The sequence below is a fragment of the Stegastes partitus genome, unplaced genomic scaffold (genome assembly GCF_000690725.1).
Source record: "Stegastes partitus isolate 25-593 unplaced genomic scaffold, Stegastes_partitus-1.0.2 Scaffold2524, whole genome shotgun sequence".
NCBI classification, from domain to species: domain Eukaryota; kingdom Metazoa; phylum Chordata; class Actinopteri; family Pomacentridae; genus Stegastes; species Stegastes partitus.
Window position 1 is genome coordinate 26366 of NW_007580255.1, and position 13163 is coordinate 39528.

Below are 13163 nucleotides of genomic sequence, written 5' to 3' on the forward strand. Positions count from 1 at the left end.
GTACCTGAAAATGGAGCTCCTAAATTTACCACCTCCAGCCCATTAAATAATATTTAACTGCACCCTTAAATTTTTTAAAATAAATACATAATAAATAAATCAAATTTAGATGCATTCTTTCTCTAATTGCACAACTTTGGATAAAATGACATTAAAATAACTACATTTAAAATGAATATGCTGTAAGTGGTTAACTTTATGTTACTAATTTAAACCAGCATCCAGAGCCTGATCTGATGCTTGTTAACATTCCTTATATCTATAATATCGTGAGGGATATTCCACTGACAAGCTTTAGTACACAAGTTGATTGGATTCTGCGGTAATAATAAGAAATAAATCGTATCCTTTAAACGTCTGACATTGTCAAAGTGCAAAATAAACTGTTTCCTCCGGTGCAACTCCAACGAGAACTTCTAACTTCCCTTCACTATCCGCCATTGCTGTAAAAACAAACAAACAAACCAAAAAAAAAGGTCTATCGGAATGAACAGAGATGATGCGATTTTCTCCTTCGAGGGCTCTATTTGTAAGTACCCCAGCATGTGTGTGGTTTTCCTGAGCCTTCCTCTTAGCTGCCGAATCGCTAAATCTCTTAGTTTTCTGTTTGCTTCAGCATCTTTGTTAAATATTTTCAAAAACTAGTGTACAATGTTCACGCATGCGCGTAGTGGCGCAGCCGGACTGTACAATGAAGGGTTGTTACTTTAATTATTTTTGCTAGAAATTTATTCATTCATTCAGTCGGTCGTTTGTTTATTTATTTATTTAAACTTTATAAAATGTATTTTGTCGTCAGTTTTCGCAGGTGCGCACGCATCCGGTCTGTCAGACTGGCTGCTGGGAGCAAACGGAGGATATCCCTCTTGACTCCCGCGTGTCTTTGACACATCCTGCCATGAGCGGAAGTGTCTGGGATTCTGCTCAATCCATCTCTCCAAAACAGTCGTCTGTAAAGGCAGACTGGGGCGAACGGCGTCTGTTTCTCTTTCCCCACACCGTACGCATTCGTCGGGCTCCATTCAGTGTCGAAGTGCGCCATTTAGTGTGGCTTTAACGGCGCAGGACATGCTCTAACAGGTGAGACTCGTCTACTGCAGTGGATGCGAGTAATTACTATCAAACCAGGGATGCAAAGAATGTGTGTGTTTTTTTTTAATCGCCTCCTTTTTCCCCCCCTCCCCTCTAAACAACACATTTGTTATAGGTCTGCGCAGTCGACGTGAACGCCTGCCTGGACACAGGAGAGGATTAAGTTACTGCTGCTGGCGGCGGATTATTTTATTGGCCTCATCCTCTCTAGCTCGACTATTTGGTGATCCTTTTTCCAATTAATAGAGGTCGCCCAAAAGCCAGGTATGCTCAGAAATAATAACCCTGCGTTTCCTTTAAATGCCCCATTGTGGGATTAACTACGCACTAATGCGCCTCCTTTGTTGCTCATGCCTATAGTCAGTGTTTGCAAAACCAGTTGCTGTCTTCCCGCTTTGTACTGTGACCAGACAACAATAGAAACCTGCACAGAAATGGTGTAATAATGCTACATATGTGGTAAGACTATCCCTTGTGCAGGATCGTACAACAGGAGCACATTTGAGGCAGCACGGAGCAAAGAGTGGAGATGTTTGCTCTGTGCAGGAATTGGAGAGGCTTTTATCATCAGTAAATTGCAGACTACAGCCTTCATACCTGCTAATATGCAATTTGCTGGCATATAGAGTTACTGCCTCGCCTCTCCTCTCCTCGGTAGCTGCCTGCCCAACCCCCTTTCCCTCACTGCCACTGCATGTTTTGCTTTCAGGCGGATCATGCCCTTTTGTCCACTGAAGCCTGACTGTACTTTTCAGAGCAGCTCCCCAGTATGAAAGAATTAGCCTGCTGTTTAGACGGCCCAAATTTACTCTCATTCTTCAGATGTTCTTACGTGAATAAGTAACCAGGCATTTGGACACCATCAGTGTTGAAGTTGTCTGTTTCTGTATTGTGTTGTTCCCACTGAACCAGATTTACAAAATAAGTTAAAGTGATTATGTATAGAATTAGGGTGGCACATTGAGAACTAGAGTTGTTGCAGCTTAGTTCAATTGCTCTCATTCCGTCCCATTAACCCATCCAAAGTTGTTACGATTCTTGCTTTCACCTGCACTTGCCATGTAATTAATTCCTCCACAGATATGTCTTTCAGGCGAGGTGTGGTCAGGCAAAGCAAGTTCCGCCATGTGTTCGCCCAGGCATGGAAAGCCGAGCACTGCATCGACGACGTCAGAGTGTCCCGGGTGACGTGGGACAGTCCGCTCTGCGCGGTCAACCCCAAATTCATTGCTGTTATCATCGAAGCAGGTGGAGGAGGGGCCTTTCTCGTTGTTCCCATCAGCAAGGCAAGGTTCCAGATCCTACATTACATTCAAGCGTCAGATAAACAGCAGATCAATATTTTTTAAAAGCCCGGATCTTGTTCCTGTTCTTCCATTCTGCTCCTAAAAGCAATGCGTCAGCAACTCTTTGCCACTGCATGTCTGACTAATGTATATGCAGCACTTTTGCAAAACAAATGGAGGACACATATCGTACTACTGTCACGTGCTAAAGCTTCTCAAGCCAGATGACTTTGCTTTTTCTTTCTTGTTTTGTTTTTTTTGTTCCAACAGAGTGGCAGAATTGACCAGTCCTGTCCCACCGTCTGCGGTCACGCAGCACCAGTGCTGGACATCCAGTGGTCTCCTCATGATGACAACATCATCGCAAGTGCCTCAGAAGACTGCACAGTCAAGGTAATTTAACAGGCCTCATGAGGTGGTGGTTTGTGGAGCGTCATCCGTGTGGCACAGGTTACTCTGACCAAATGTGGGTGTCTAACAACAACTATCAATTTCTTTTTCACTTCGAGGAACAAATTCCCGGTAATATTATTGAGGAGATGTCTTGTAATGTTTTATCACAGAAAATCTGGAAAGTTTGGCAAACCTAAAAGAAGTGGTTGATGTTTTTGGCAACATGCGTATTTGTTTTATAACTAAGAATTGGATGAAAAAATTGACACCAGTGTCATATCTGAATATGAAGCTTAAAAGTAATAGCTAAAGTGTTTGTGCTAAGTTTGCTTAGCTTTGCTTAGTTTAGCACAAATACTTGCGACAGATAGACCAGCTTGGTCCAAAAGTAGCACATTTAGCTATGTAGAACGCTTTAACCTTGCTAATAAACATGGAATATCAGTAAAACAACTATTTTGTGCTAAACTAGCTTCTGGTCTTTATTTTATTTTACTATACTGAGAGACGTCCTGACAGAAGCCTTTGTTTAGTTAGACATTGACAGAAAACAGGACCTAACAAGAGGAAGAATTTTATGGCATGACAACGGTAAATGTCACTGCATTTGAGATGCTGATGTGACTGCTCTACCTAAAGTCTGCTGTGTTTTCATTTTCAGGTGTGGCAGATCCCCGATGGGGGACTTACAAGTCCGATGACGGAGGCCATTGTGACTCTCGAGGGACACAGTAAGAGAGTGGGAATCCTGGCTTGGCACCCAAGTGCCTTCAACATCCTCCTAACTGCAGGTAAGTCATTTGTCACCTTCTAGTACACAATAGCAGCGACAAAAACAAGTGGTTGCTGCTTAAAATATGACTGCGATCCCTCTGTATGGCGCTGTGTTGGGTATGATTCATGAATTTAACTGTGTCAACATGTGGTTAGTGCTATTTTACATCTATTTACATAAAAAGGATGATGTAAAAGAAAGTTGTTGCGCTGGCAGACCACATGCACACTTGGGTTTTATATAACTACCATATTGTAATAAAAGCATCCATTTTCACTTTTTTACAAAGAGCAAATTTGCTAACTTGAGGTGTAGCATCCCCACGCTCGACACTTCACATCCTGTAGAGAAACATTACATACATCCTTCCATTTGTAAATAGTGAGAGTTGAAGAACAGCTCTTATCTTACTGTGTTGGTGTTCAGTGACAGCCAGTTCAAATGCTGTTGCATAATACAAGCATGGAATAGGATTTCCCTTCTCAGCGATTCATAGCATGCGATGCGAGTTTAAAGGAGAACGTGATTAACCTGAGAAATAATTACACTTTGTTGCAAAGCTACCAGATTTGATCTGGTCAGGTTCTGCTAGTTGGTGAGATACGAGTGACGGTGCCAAACAAACTCCACCGCTTTTTGATTCAAATGCCGCACCCGAGTGTGTGACATCAACTTTTATCCAACCCAACCACATCTACTACAAACTACTGATACAAATACAGAAACCTCTGATATGGATTAATCAGAATTAGGCAGAAAATTGTGTGATTATGTATGACCTTATAGCTACAAACTCCTAAAGCTAAATGCTTCAGCAGGACATATTGAACTTTTTAATGACATAAGGTAGCTGTTTAGATGATGAGTCATTGTTTCCATACGTGCACACAACGACAAACAACCTCAGTTATAGCTCTTAATGCACTGATCGACATCTTAATACACTAATGCACACTCATTCCAACAGCAATGTAATGCTTTTTACTACGTCTCTGCTTTCAGACTTCATTTGATTGACTCCACAGCTATAAAGGTTTATGTTTCCAGGTTGTTGTTTTTTTTTAATCTTCCCTTGTATGAACTAACACCACTTGATTGGATGTCTTCATCTCTCTAGGTTGTGACAATGTGATGTGCGTGTGGAACGTGGGCACAGGGGAACTAGTGTACCAGCTGAGCGACGCCCACCCGGACCTCATCTACAGCGTCAGCTGGAACAAGGACGGCAGCGCTGTCTGTACTGTCTGCAAGGACAAGGCCCTGCGTGTCATTGACCCACGAAGAGGCACTGTTCTCAAGGTTATTGTACATTTTTGCAGCGAAAGTGGTTGTCTCTTAAGGATGGAGTACTTTTTGGATCAATCTTTATCACTGTTATAGTACAATTGTTCTTCATCAGCCTGAACTTGTGTTCCTAGGTCAGAGAAAAGGTCCATGATGGTACCAGGCCTATGAGAGCAGTGTTTCTCTCAGATGGAAAAATCCTGACCACAGGATTCAGCCGTATGAGTGAGAGACAGCTGGCCTTGTGGGATACGGTAAGTCACTTGTAGCCTGAGAAATCACATCCACATTGGATGCTTGGTGATTGGTTTACACCAGGGGTGTCGAACTGCGGTCCTCGAGGGCCGCAATCCTGCCTGTTTTAGACGTTTCCCTCTTCCAACACACCTGATTCAAATGATCAGCTCATCATCAAGCTCTGCAGAAGTCTGATAACGATCCTGCTCATTTGAATCAGGTGTGTTGGACGAGGGAAACGTCTAAAAGATGCAGGATTGCGGCCCTCGAGGACCGGATGTCGACACCCCTGGTTTACACCCAAATGTGTAGTACAGTCTCACTGGAGGACATAGTTAACTGAAAGCCATAACTGTAAATCCAGTTATCACCAGGACTGTATTTATAGAATCACCTGTCAAATCTGATGAAAATTGCTTTAAAAAATTGGTGACTTTGTGAGATAAATGAGCCAATTGAAATTCTTGCAGGAGAGACAGCACACATGTCATACAACCACCATATTCAGCATTGCCGAATTCTTCCATAGATTTCTATTTGGGATCGTTTCAGTCTCTGCCATAACCACAATAACCACAATATTTTTCTCATTCTTAACCTTACCACAGTTGTCAAGTGCAGATATTGTTGAAATAAATGTAAAATTATATGCGATGTGTGTTTATATGGTTGGACGAACTTGTTATTAGCAATTCCAATGAGATTCAAATGTTTTCTCTCTTCCAGAAAGATCTCTCGGAGCCAATGGCCATACAGGAAATGGATACGAGTAATGGAGTTCTTTTGCCCTTTTATGACCCTGACACCAACATGGTCTACCTGTGCGGAAAGGTGAAGCCGTGGCATTATGTGGCAACCAAACACAAATTCAATCCTATTTGATGAAGTCACTTAAAAAAGAAATCTGTTTTTCAGGGGGATTGCACCATCCGATACTTTGAAGTGACCGACGAATCCCCGTACGCTCACTTCCTCAGCTTATACAGCAGCAAAGAGCCACAGAGAGGCGCGGGGTTTCTTAGTAAAAGAGGCGTGGACGTCAACAAGTGTGAAATTGCCAGGTGAGTACAGCCACTTGTATTTTTCTCTGCAAAACAGCAAAACCTCTAAACCGATTAAATAAATGGATCTCGCAGACAGCTGTTGTAGTCAAAGCATTACACAGTCGTCCTCAAATGCATTCAGACTCTTCCATTAAAGAAAAGGCAAAATTCACAATAGTCACTCAAACAGCTAGAAACTGAAAAAAGTAATAAGAAATAAAAATTTGCTAAATTATAACATAGAGAAATAAGACATTGCTTTTGAGTTGTGGTTGAAAAGAATAATAGTAAAAAAAAACTGTCCCGGACAAATTAGAGCACTTTGCTGGTGAGTAGTGGAACCAAATAGCTGTCAACAGGTGCAGAAGTGTGATTGAGAGTTACAGAAAACACCTGATTGCAGTGATTGTCTCAAAGGATTGTTCAACAAAATATTAGTTGACGGGTCCCATCATGCTTGTTTGCTTGTTTTTTTAAAATATTTCTGTTGAACCACAATTCAAAAGCAATGTCATGATGTTCATTAAATTTGTATTTATTATTACTTTTGTCAATATCAGCTTATTTCAGTGACAGATGATTTTTGTTTTCATGGGAGGGTATGAATACATTTGAGGACGACTTTACTTTGTTTACTTATTCCTGTGCCATAAAGCTCTGTTGAATCTAAAACAAATGAAACACAATACACCTGTGTGTTGCTTTGAATACTTCCTGGATGTGCGCTTAAAATAGTCCCCAAGCAAGTTTAATTACTCCTTCTATTGAGTGAACTTTTCCAAAAGCTACAGTGTCCAGTTGTTTAGGAAGTAACTGAGCTTTCTGGTCATGTGTAGGTTCTACAAGCTGCATGAAAGGAAGGTGGAACCCATTTCTATGACTGTACCACGAAAGGTAAGAGTAGAGTTTATAAAGGGTTTAAAAAATAGCCAGCCTGTATTATTCAACTAACCTGCTTGCCCAAGAGGTCTGTCTATTAATGAATAATGAAAATACTTACCTCTTCACTTCCCTGCCTCTCCAGTCAGATCTCTTCCAGGGAGACCTTTACCCGGACACGGCCGGCGTGGAGCCAGCTCTCCTGGCCGACGAGTGGATCGCCGGGCAGGATGCGCCGCCGCTGCTGGTGTCTCTGAGCAGCGGTTACACAGCTCCCCCATCCAAACACAGAGACACCCACAGAAGCAAGCCCAAGCTCACCTCTCAGGACTCCGGCAGCGGGGGAGGCACACCTTCAGCGGGCAACGTAGCCGCTCCCGCGTCCACACCCGCCACTGCTGCCAAGGAGACGGAAGAAGAGGCGCCACAGCCGCGAGTAGCCACGAGGGAGACGGACGGGAACGCCGAGAGGCCGAAGAGAGAGGTCAGACAACGGGCCTGTCGATCTTGAGGTTTTTCCACGCGCTTTCGAAGCTGATTTGTTCTTCTCTTTCAGGACGACGTGTTGAACGAGCTGCTGGCGGAAATGAAGGCTTTGCGGGCCGTCGTCCTCGCTCAGAGCCAGAGGATTGAGCTGCTGGAGAGGCAGCTCGCTCGCATTGAAGACGGGGACGTGTGAGAGAGCAGGAGGCTCACCACATGTGGACGGCATTCCAACTAAATCCATAGACCATAGCCTTACTAGAATCAACAGTACCTTAAGCTGTGTGAGTGGAAGGATTTAGTGTAATGTAGCGGCTAACTGTGACTCACACGACTAGGTGAACTATTGTGATTTTTTTTAATTTTTTTGGATGGATTTCCAGGTTGTGGTTTAGAAATGGGTGTCGTGTGCACAGAGTGAAATTTGACAGTAAGGATTTTTTTACACGGCGGTGCTAGAGTGCAGCTTTGCAAAATCCTTGCTTTAATTTTGAAGGATTTCCAAGGAGCTACTGTGACATGATTGCCGCAAATTAATGCACAAAACGGTAACAAAAAAGCATTATATTAAAGCTAATGAAGGTTGACATACTATAGCAAAGCGAGTACCTCCGATTATGATTTATTTTTTTCCTCTAAAGCACTCAGAAATGTAACCATTATGGCTATTTAATCAGGTAGTTTAAGCTGCTAAACTGTCATGTCATATCAAACTCTAAATTGCTAACTCATCGTGTGACTTGTGCTTCGTTCTACTACTTCATTATAGAACACAGTGTGTAAAGTTTTTACATTAGAAAAATCTTCTGGTACATTAATCATGATCTTGACAGCGAGAGTTGCGCGAATGATAGCGGAGGAGAGCGTAGTCGGATATTTATGTGTAATGTAATTCTGTGTAGTCTTTGAAAAATGAAAAAGGTAACACTTGTGATTTTGTACCCCATGTTGTCAGGCGAGAACAGTGGCTGTGTAGAGTTTTCCGTAACACCATGAGGCAACAGTTTCGCCCACATTGTCATTTACATATGCAACTTTTACTTCCTTGTTTTTTTTGTTGTTTTTTTTTTTTTTACATGTGTGGAAGGGCTGCAGTATAGTGTCCCCCCCCCTCCCCCTCAAAGAACCAGGATCTTTGATAGCCAATTTGCAGAGCAAGAAAAGTTATGTAAGTATCGCTTTGTGTTTGCAGCCACAAGAGGTACGAGTTACAATGAAATGTGAAACAGTTGGTGTTAGATGGAGAGCGCACATTATTTGTGGGGTTTTTTTTTTTTGCAATTACTGTACATTTAGAGGCATTACTTTTGTTACAGTATTCGGTAACAATGGTACATTCCACGTCAAGTTTATCCCTTTACTACTTTCTTTATGCACTGACCTCTGAAAACTAACTGTAAAACCAGTAGCAGGTTGAATGAGACTACATTGTGTAAAACCATTAAACACTAATTCCTACTTTGTATGGAATGGCCTTTTTATTCTTTTGTGGAAGCGTTGCGTCAGATATTCTAGAATTTGTCATGATTTCGAAGTTAATCAGAGTAGGCTGTGTCTGCACCCACGAGGCGATGCTGCATTTTCTGTAGCGAAGCGGTGGGACCTGTGGTTTTCACATCATAAGCTAGATGGCTAAGGAAGTAGCAGTTTTGTTTGTTTAGCATTAAAAACAGTTTGCACAGTTATCGTTAAGCTGCCAAAGTGTGAAAACAAGCAGTGCGGTGTTGTTTTAGCTAATCATTAGGCGCCGCAAACTGCCATGTTTTAGCTAATTTAAGCTTGCTGCAAAACTTTTACCGTAATTTCTGGACTATTGAGCACACCTGAATATAAGCCACACCCACGACTGGTAACATGCACAAATACATAAATGATTATTTTTTCCCAAAAAGGCCCGGAAAAAAACCGGGTAAAAAAAAAAAAAAAAAAAGAACCCAACAAAAAAAAGCAATGACCCAACCTGACCTCAACCTCCCCCTGCCCAACAAAAACAACAAAAGCCGCCTCCTCAAGGGCAAAACGAAAAACCCCCGAAATAAATTCGCAAAAAACTCCCCCGGCCCCCCTTCCGTGGCCCCCCCAAAAGCAATTAAAGACCCAAGCAAAACCGAAAAAATCAAAAAATTGGCCCAACAATGCCTAAACCGCAAGGGTCAAAAGGGGGGGAAAAAAAGTAGCAGCCTATAGTCTGGAATTTACGGTATTTTGTTTGCTTATTTATTAGCCATAGTGTAATTTTGGTGAGCTCAAATAGTAAAGCACATAATTATTTCTTGATTAAGATGTCAAATTCTAGTTGTATATTTGCATTCCTGAATAGAAAAGAAATGGTTTTAGTGGTTGGATGTTATGCTTAGTTAATTTCTTTGAGAAGCCCAGTGAGCCGGCTCAAATGTGGGTGTAAAAAGGTGATGGAAGAGTCCGCATTAAAGCACTTCATGATGCTGGATGGTCTCCGAGACAAACAGGGAAGGACATAAAGGGTTCTAACAGTGTGGTCAAGTATGGCTTGGTGTCAGCTACCAAGACTGGTATTTACAAAATGCACCAAGGAAGAGAGAGGAAATGAAAGTTAACTGAAGCAGATGTCAGACACCTCAAGATTTGAAGTACTAGAGACAGAAGGAAGACCACTGCTGATGTTCAGGAAGAGATGAACGCTTCTAGATCAGAGTCCGAGAAAGTCTCCAGAGTGACCAAAAGCAGACGACTGATGGAACAAGGTTCAAAGGGAAGAACAGTTGTAAGAAGCCATTGTTGAGGCCTGCAAACATCCAGAAATGTCTCAGCTTTGCCAGCGAGCACAAACACTGGACTGTTGATGGCTCGAAGAAGGTGCTCTGGACAGTTCAAGTTTGAACTCTTCGGTCGGCATCGTCGTGTTTATGTTCGCAGAAAAGCTCGAGAACGTTTCGATGGCAGATGCGTTGCACCCACAGTGAAACACGGTGGAGATTCCATTATTGTGTGGGGTCCCATCTGTGGAAACAGCGTGGGCAAATTTGTGATAACTGACGGTATCAAAACAAGAACGTCTACCACAACACCTTAGCGCATCATGGAATCCCTTCTGGCTGAATCTGATTGGTCGTCCGTTCACACACCAACAAGACAGTGACCCCAGACATACGTCAAAGAGACTATGTGACCAAGAAAGAGGAATCTGGAGAACCTGAGCTGATGGACGGGCCAAGTCAAAGCCCAGATTTGAATCCTTTTGAACAAATTTGCGACGTAGTACATTCAAAGTCGCACAAAGGTTTAATCTAAAGCACGACTGTGGGAACAGCTAGAAACTATTTGGAACTCAATAACAAAACTTACATTTTCTGCTATGTTTGCAGAGTTTTCAAATATAACCTTGAAAGTCAAATTAAATATGATGAAAACTGTGAAACTTAAAATAGCCTTTTTTCACAATGACATGTCTATCTGTACATTTGTTTTTATCGAGATAGCACAGTCGAATAGAGTGTTAAAGTTACAGTGCAGATTTGATTTAGCTGTCTTTGTCTGATGTAGGAGATGTAACAGCCCGGCCAGCGGTGCAAAAAAACAGGATGTGGCCAACAGGTTTCACATTCAGAAGTTGTGCGCAGCTTTTGAAGTTTGTGTGTTCTTTTGATAGGTTCAAATCTTACAACTGCACTGTATAATACTAAGCTTTATATATTTGCTTAAATCAAAACACTTTTTTGGATCGTAGTTTAGTTATTTGGTTGCCTTGGGCTCGTATCGCACTTTAAGGTGCTAGGAAGTAGTACTGATATACATGTAAATAGTCAAATATACACCTTAGTTTCTTTCTCTTTATTGTATCAATTCATTTTAATGTTTTGTTTACTATCTATCTATCTATCCATCTATCTATCTATCTGCAACCTGCACCTGTTTTTGTATCCTGACGTGAAACAACTCAACCTTGAAGAAACAAAAAAATTTAAATAATCACCTTCCTCTTTCCATAAATAATTGTTTCTTATCTGCGCATTCTACTACACCCTGCTGTAGTTCTTCGATTCCCCCTCCCGCCCCCCTCCTTCAAGCCTGCACCTCCATCAAAAGGCTGCAGCTCTTCTTCACCACATTGCATGCATCACACCCATTCTTCGTGTTCTTTCTGTATCCTCTGCACACGCGCTGTGGCACTGTGGGAACACACCCTAAACAGTCCCTCTCTTACCAGTCTACGTTGTCTGTCACCAAACTATAATCTCCGCTCACAACTTTGGTAAGAGTGTTTTTTTTTTTTTTAGCAGTTTATATCCTTCCTACTTTGAAATTGTCAATACATTAGTAACAGGTTTTCTGATAGTTTGTTGGCTTTCCCCCTACCCTACCCTAACATGATTTTAAATACTTGAAGTGTTTATATACCATATTTTACACGGGGAGGGGTTTTTATAGTCGCAGTACTGCAGGCATTAATTTACCATGTAGGTGAGCTACCTTCAATGCTCTTCAGCTTCATATGCACTTCTGTTTTTAAACTAGTATTTATAGGCAATACTTTATATTTGACATCAGCATGATTAACCCTGGCTAAAGATGTTTCCTCGTGTGGCAGGCTGACTGATGCTGTTCAGTTATCATTTTGACAGGAAACCAGCAACGCTGCAAACGGTCTGCATAGCTTCCTGTCATTCCAGTCGATGCAGTAAACTTATATTTAAACAAGACAAGAGAAGAAAATACAGACTTCCTGTTACATCAACAGCGTGAGTACAGATATTATCATTACTTACATGTCAGCTCTAAAGTTTTTTTTTTGCGAAATGAACTTGATCCTTTTGTTCTCTGGTGTTGTATTCGGTTGATAGTGAATCACGAAGGCGCCTTTGTCATTCAGTGCAATGTTGAAAGATGTTAAGGTTTAACTGCAAGAACCGTGAGCCGTCATTTACTTTATTCTTTTCTTCTTTTTTTTCTCTCTCACAGATTCTGAATGTAAATGTACTGGTGGATCTTTGGATGACTAGTTCATCGCTGCTTTAGAAGTACCAGGAAACGCCCCGTACCAGAGACAACAAGCCATTTGGGATTTTCCTACTCAACAGGAATCCTTTTACGGGGTACGTACATTTCCAAATGAAAATTTAACTTTATAGTGGAGTTAGAGCTCAATAATACTTTGCGGTGCTCTGGTAAAGAAATAATTTGACACTTTTGGAAATATATTTTTTTATATTTTTTGTTGAGAGTTAAATAAAAAGACTGACCAGTTAGCTTAGCCGAGCATAAAGACAAAAACCAAGGGTAAACAGCTAGCCTCGCTACACGTAGCAGCGCCAAAGCTTCTCAACGTGTCATTTGTCTCATTTGTTTGGTCTGTACGAAAACACAAATGTAAAATGGGTTGTTGGGATACTTGGAATAGAATTTAGCTTCACACAGTCTTAATGCTAAGCTAACCAACTGCTAATCTCAGCTACATATTTACCAAACAGATGTGTGTTGATTTTGCCGCATCTAGCGCAGCAAGAATGATGATAAAGTATTTCCCAAGTTTGTAAACTGTTTGTTTAGCAGACAATCCCACCAAAACTAACAAAATTGATAGAACCCAATGTCCAAAGTGTGCCCGTTCTAAAGCTGAACCTCTTCTTTCTCCTTACTTCAGGCATGAGCGAGTCTGGGGCCACCATGGATGCTTCTGATACTACTGTGTTGCTCCTTGTTCTCTTGCTAGTA

General features: G+C 41.6%; 1 protein-coding gene across 1 annotated transcript; it reads left to right on the top strand.

The window, feature by feature from the left end:
* Positions 1-876: 876 nt before the first annotated feature.
* On the top strand, positions 877-8937 carry coro1b (coronin, actin binding protein, 1B). The gene is made up of 12 exons (XM_008305498.1): positions 877-1080; positions 1208-1356; positions 2173-2378; positions 2649-2771; positions 3433-3562; positions 4664-4845; positions 4965-5084; positions 5794-5898; positions 5983-6128; positions 6947-7004; positions 7135-7473; positions 7546-8937. Exons 3-12 carry the CDS (start codon positions 2175-2177, stop codon positions 7666-7668), a joined length of 1530 nt encoding a protein of 509 aa, XP_008303720.1. The 5' UTR covers positions 877-1080; positions 1208-1356; positions 2173-2174; the 3' UTR covers positions 7669-8937.
* The last annotated feature ends 4226 nt before the right edge of the window (positions 8938-13163 follow it).

Bases quoted from the DNA above. Each gene is read 5' to 3' on its own strand.
- coro1b (XM_008305498.1), top strand. From the start codon at position 2,175: ATGTCTTTCAGGCGAGGTGTGGTCAGGCAAAGCAAGTTCCGCCATGTG. The intron at 4,846-4,964 runs GTTATTGTACAT...TTGTGTTCCTAG, and splicing joins GAAGAGGCACTGTTCTCAAG to GTCAGAGAAAAGGTCCATGA. The intron at 5,899-5,982 runs GTGAAGCCGTGG...TCTGTTTTTCAG, and splicing joins TGGTCTACCTGTGCGGAAAG to GGGGATTGCACCATCCGATA.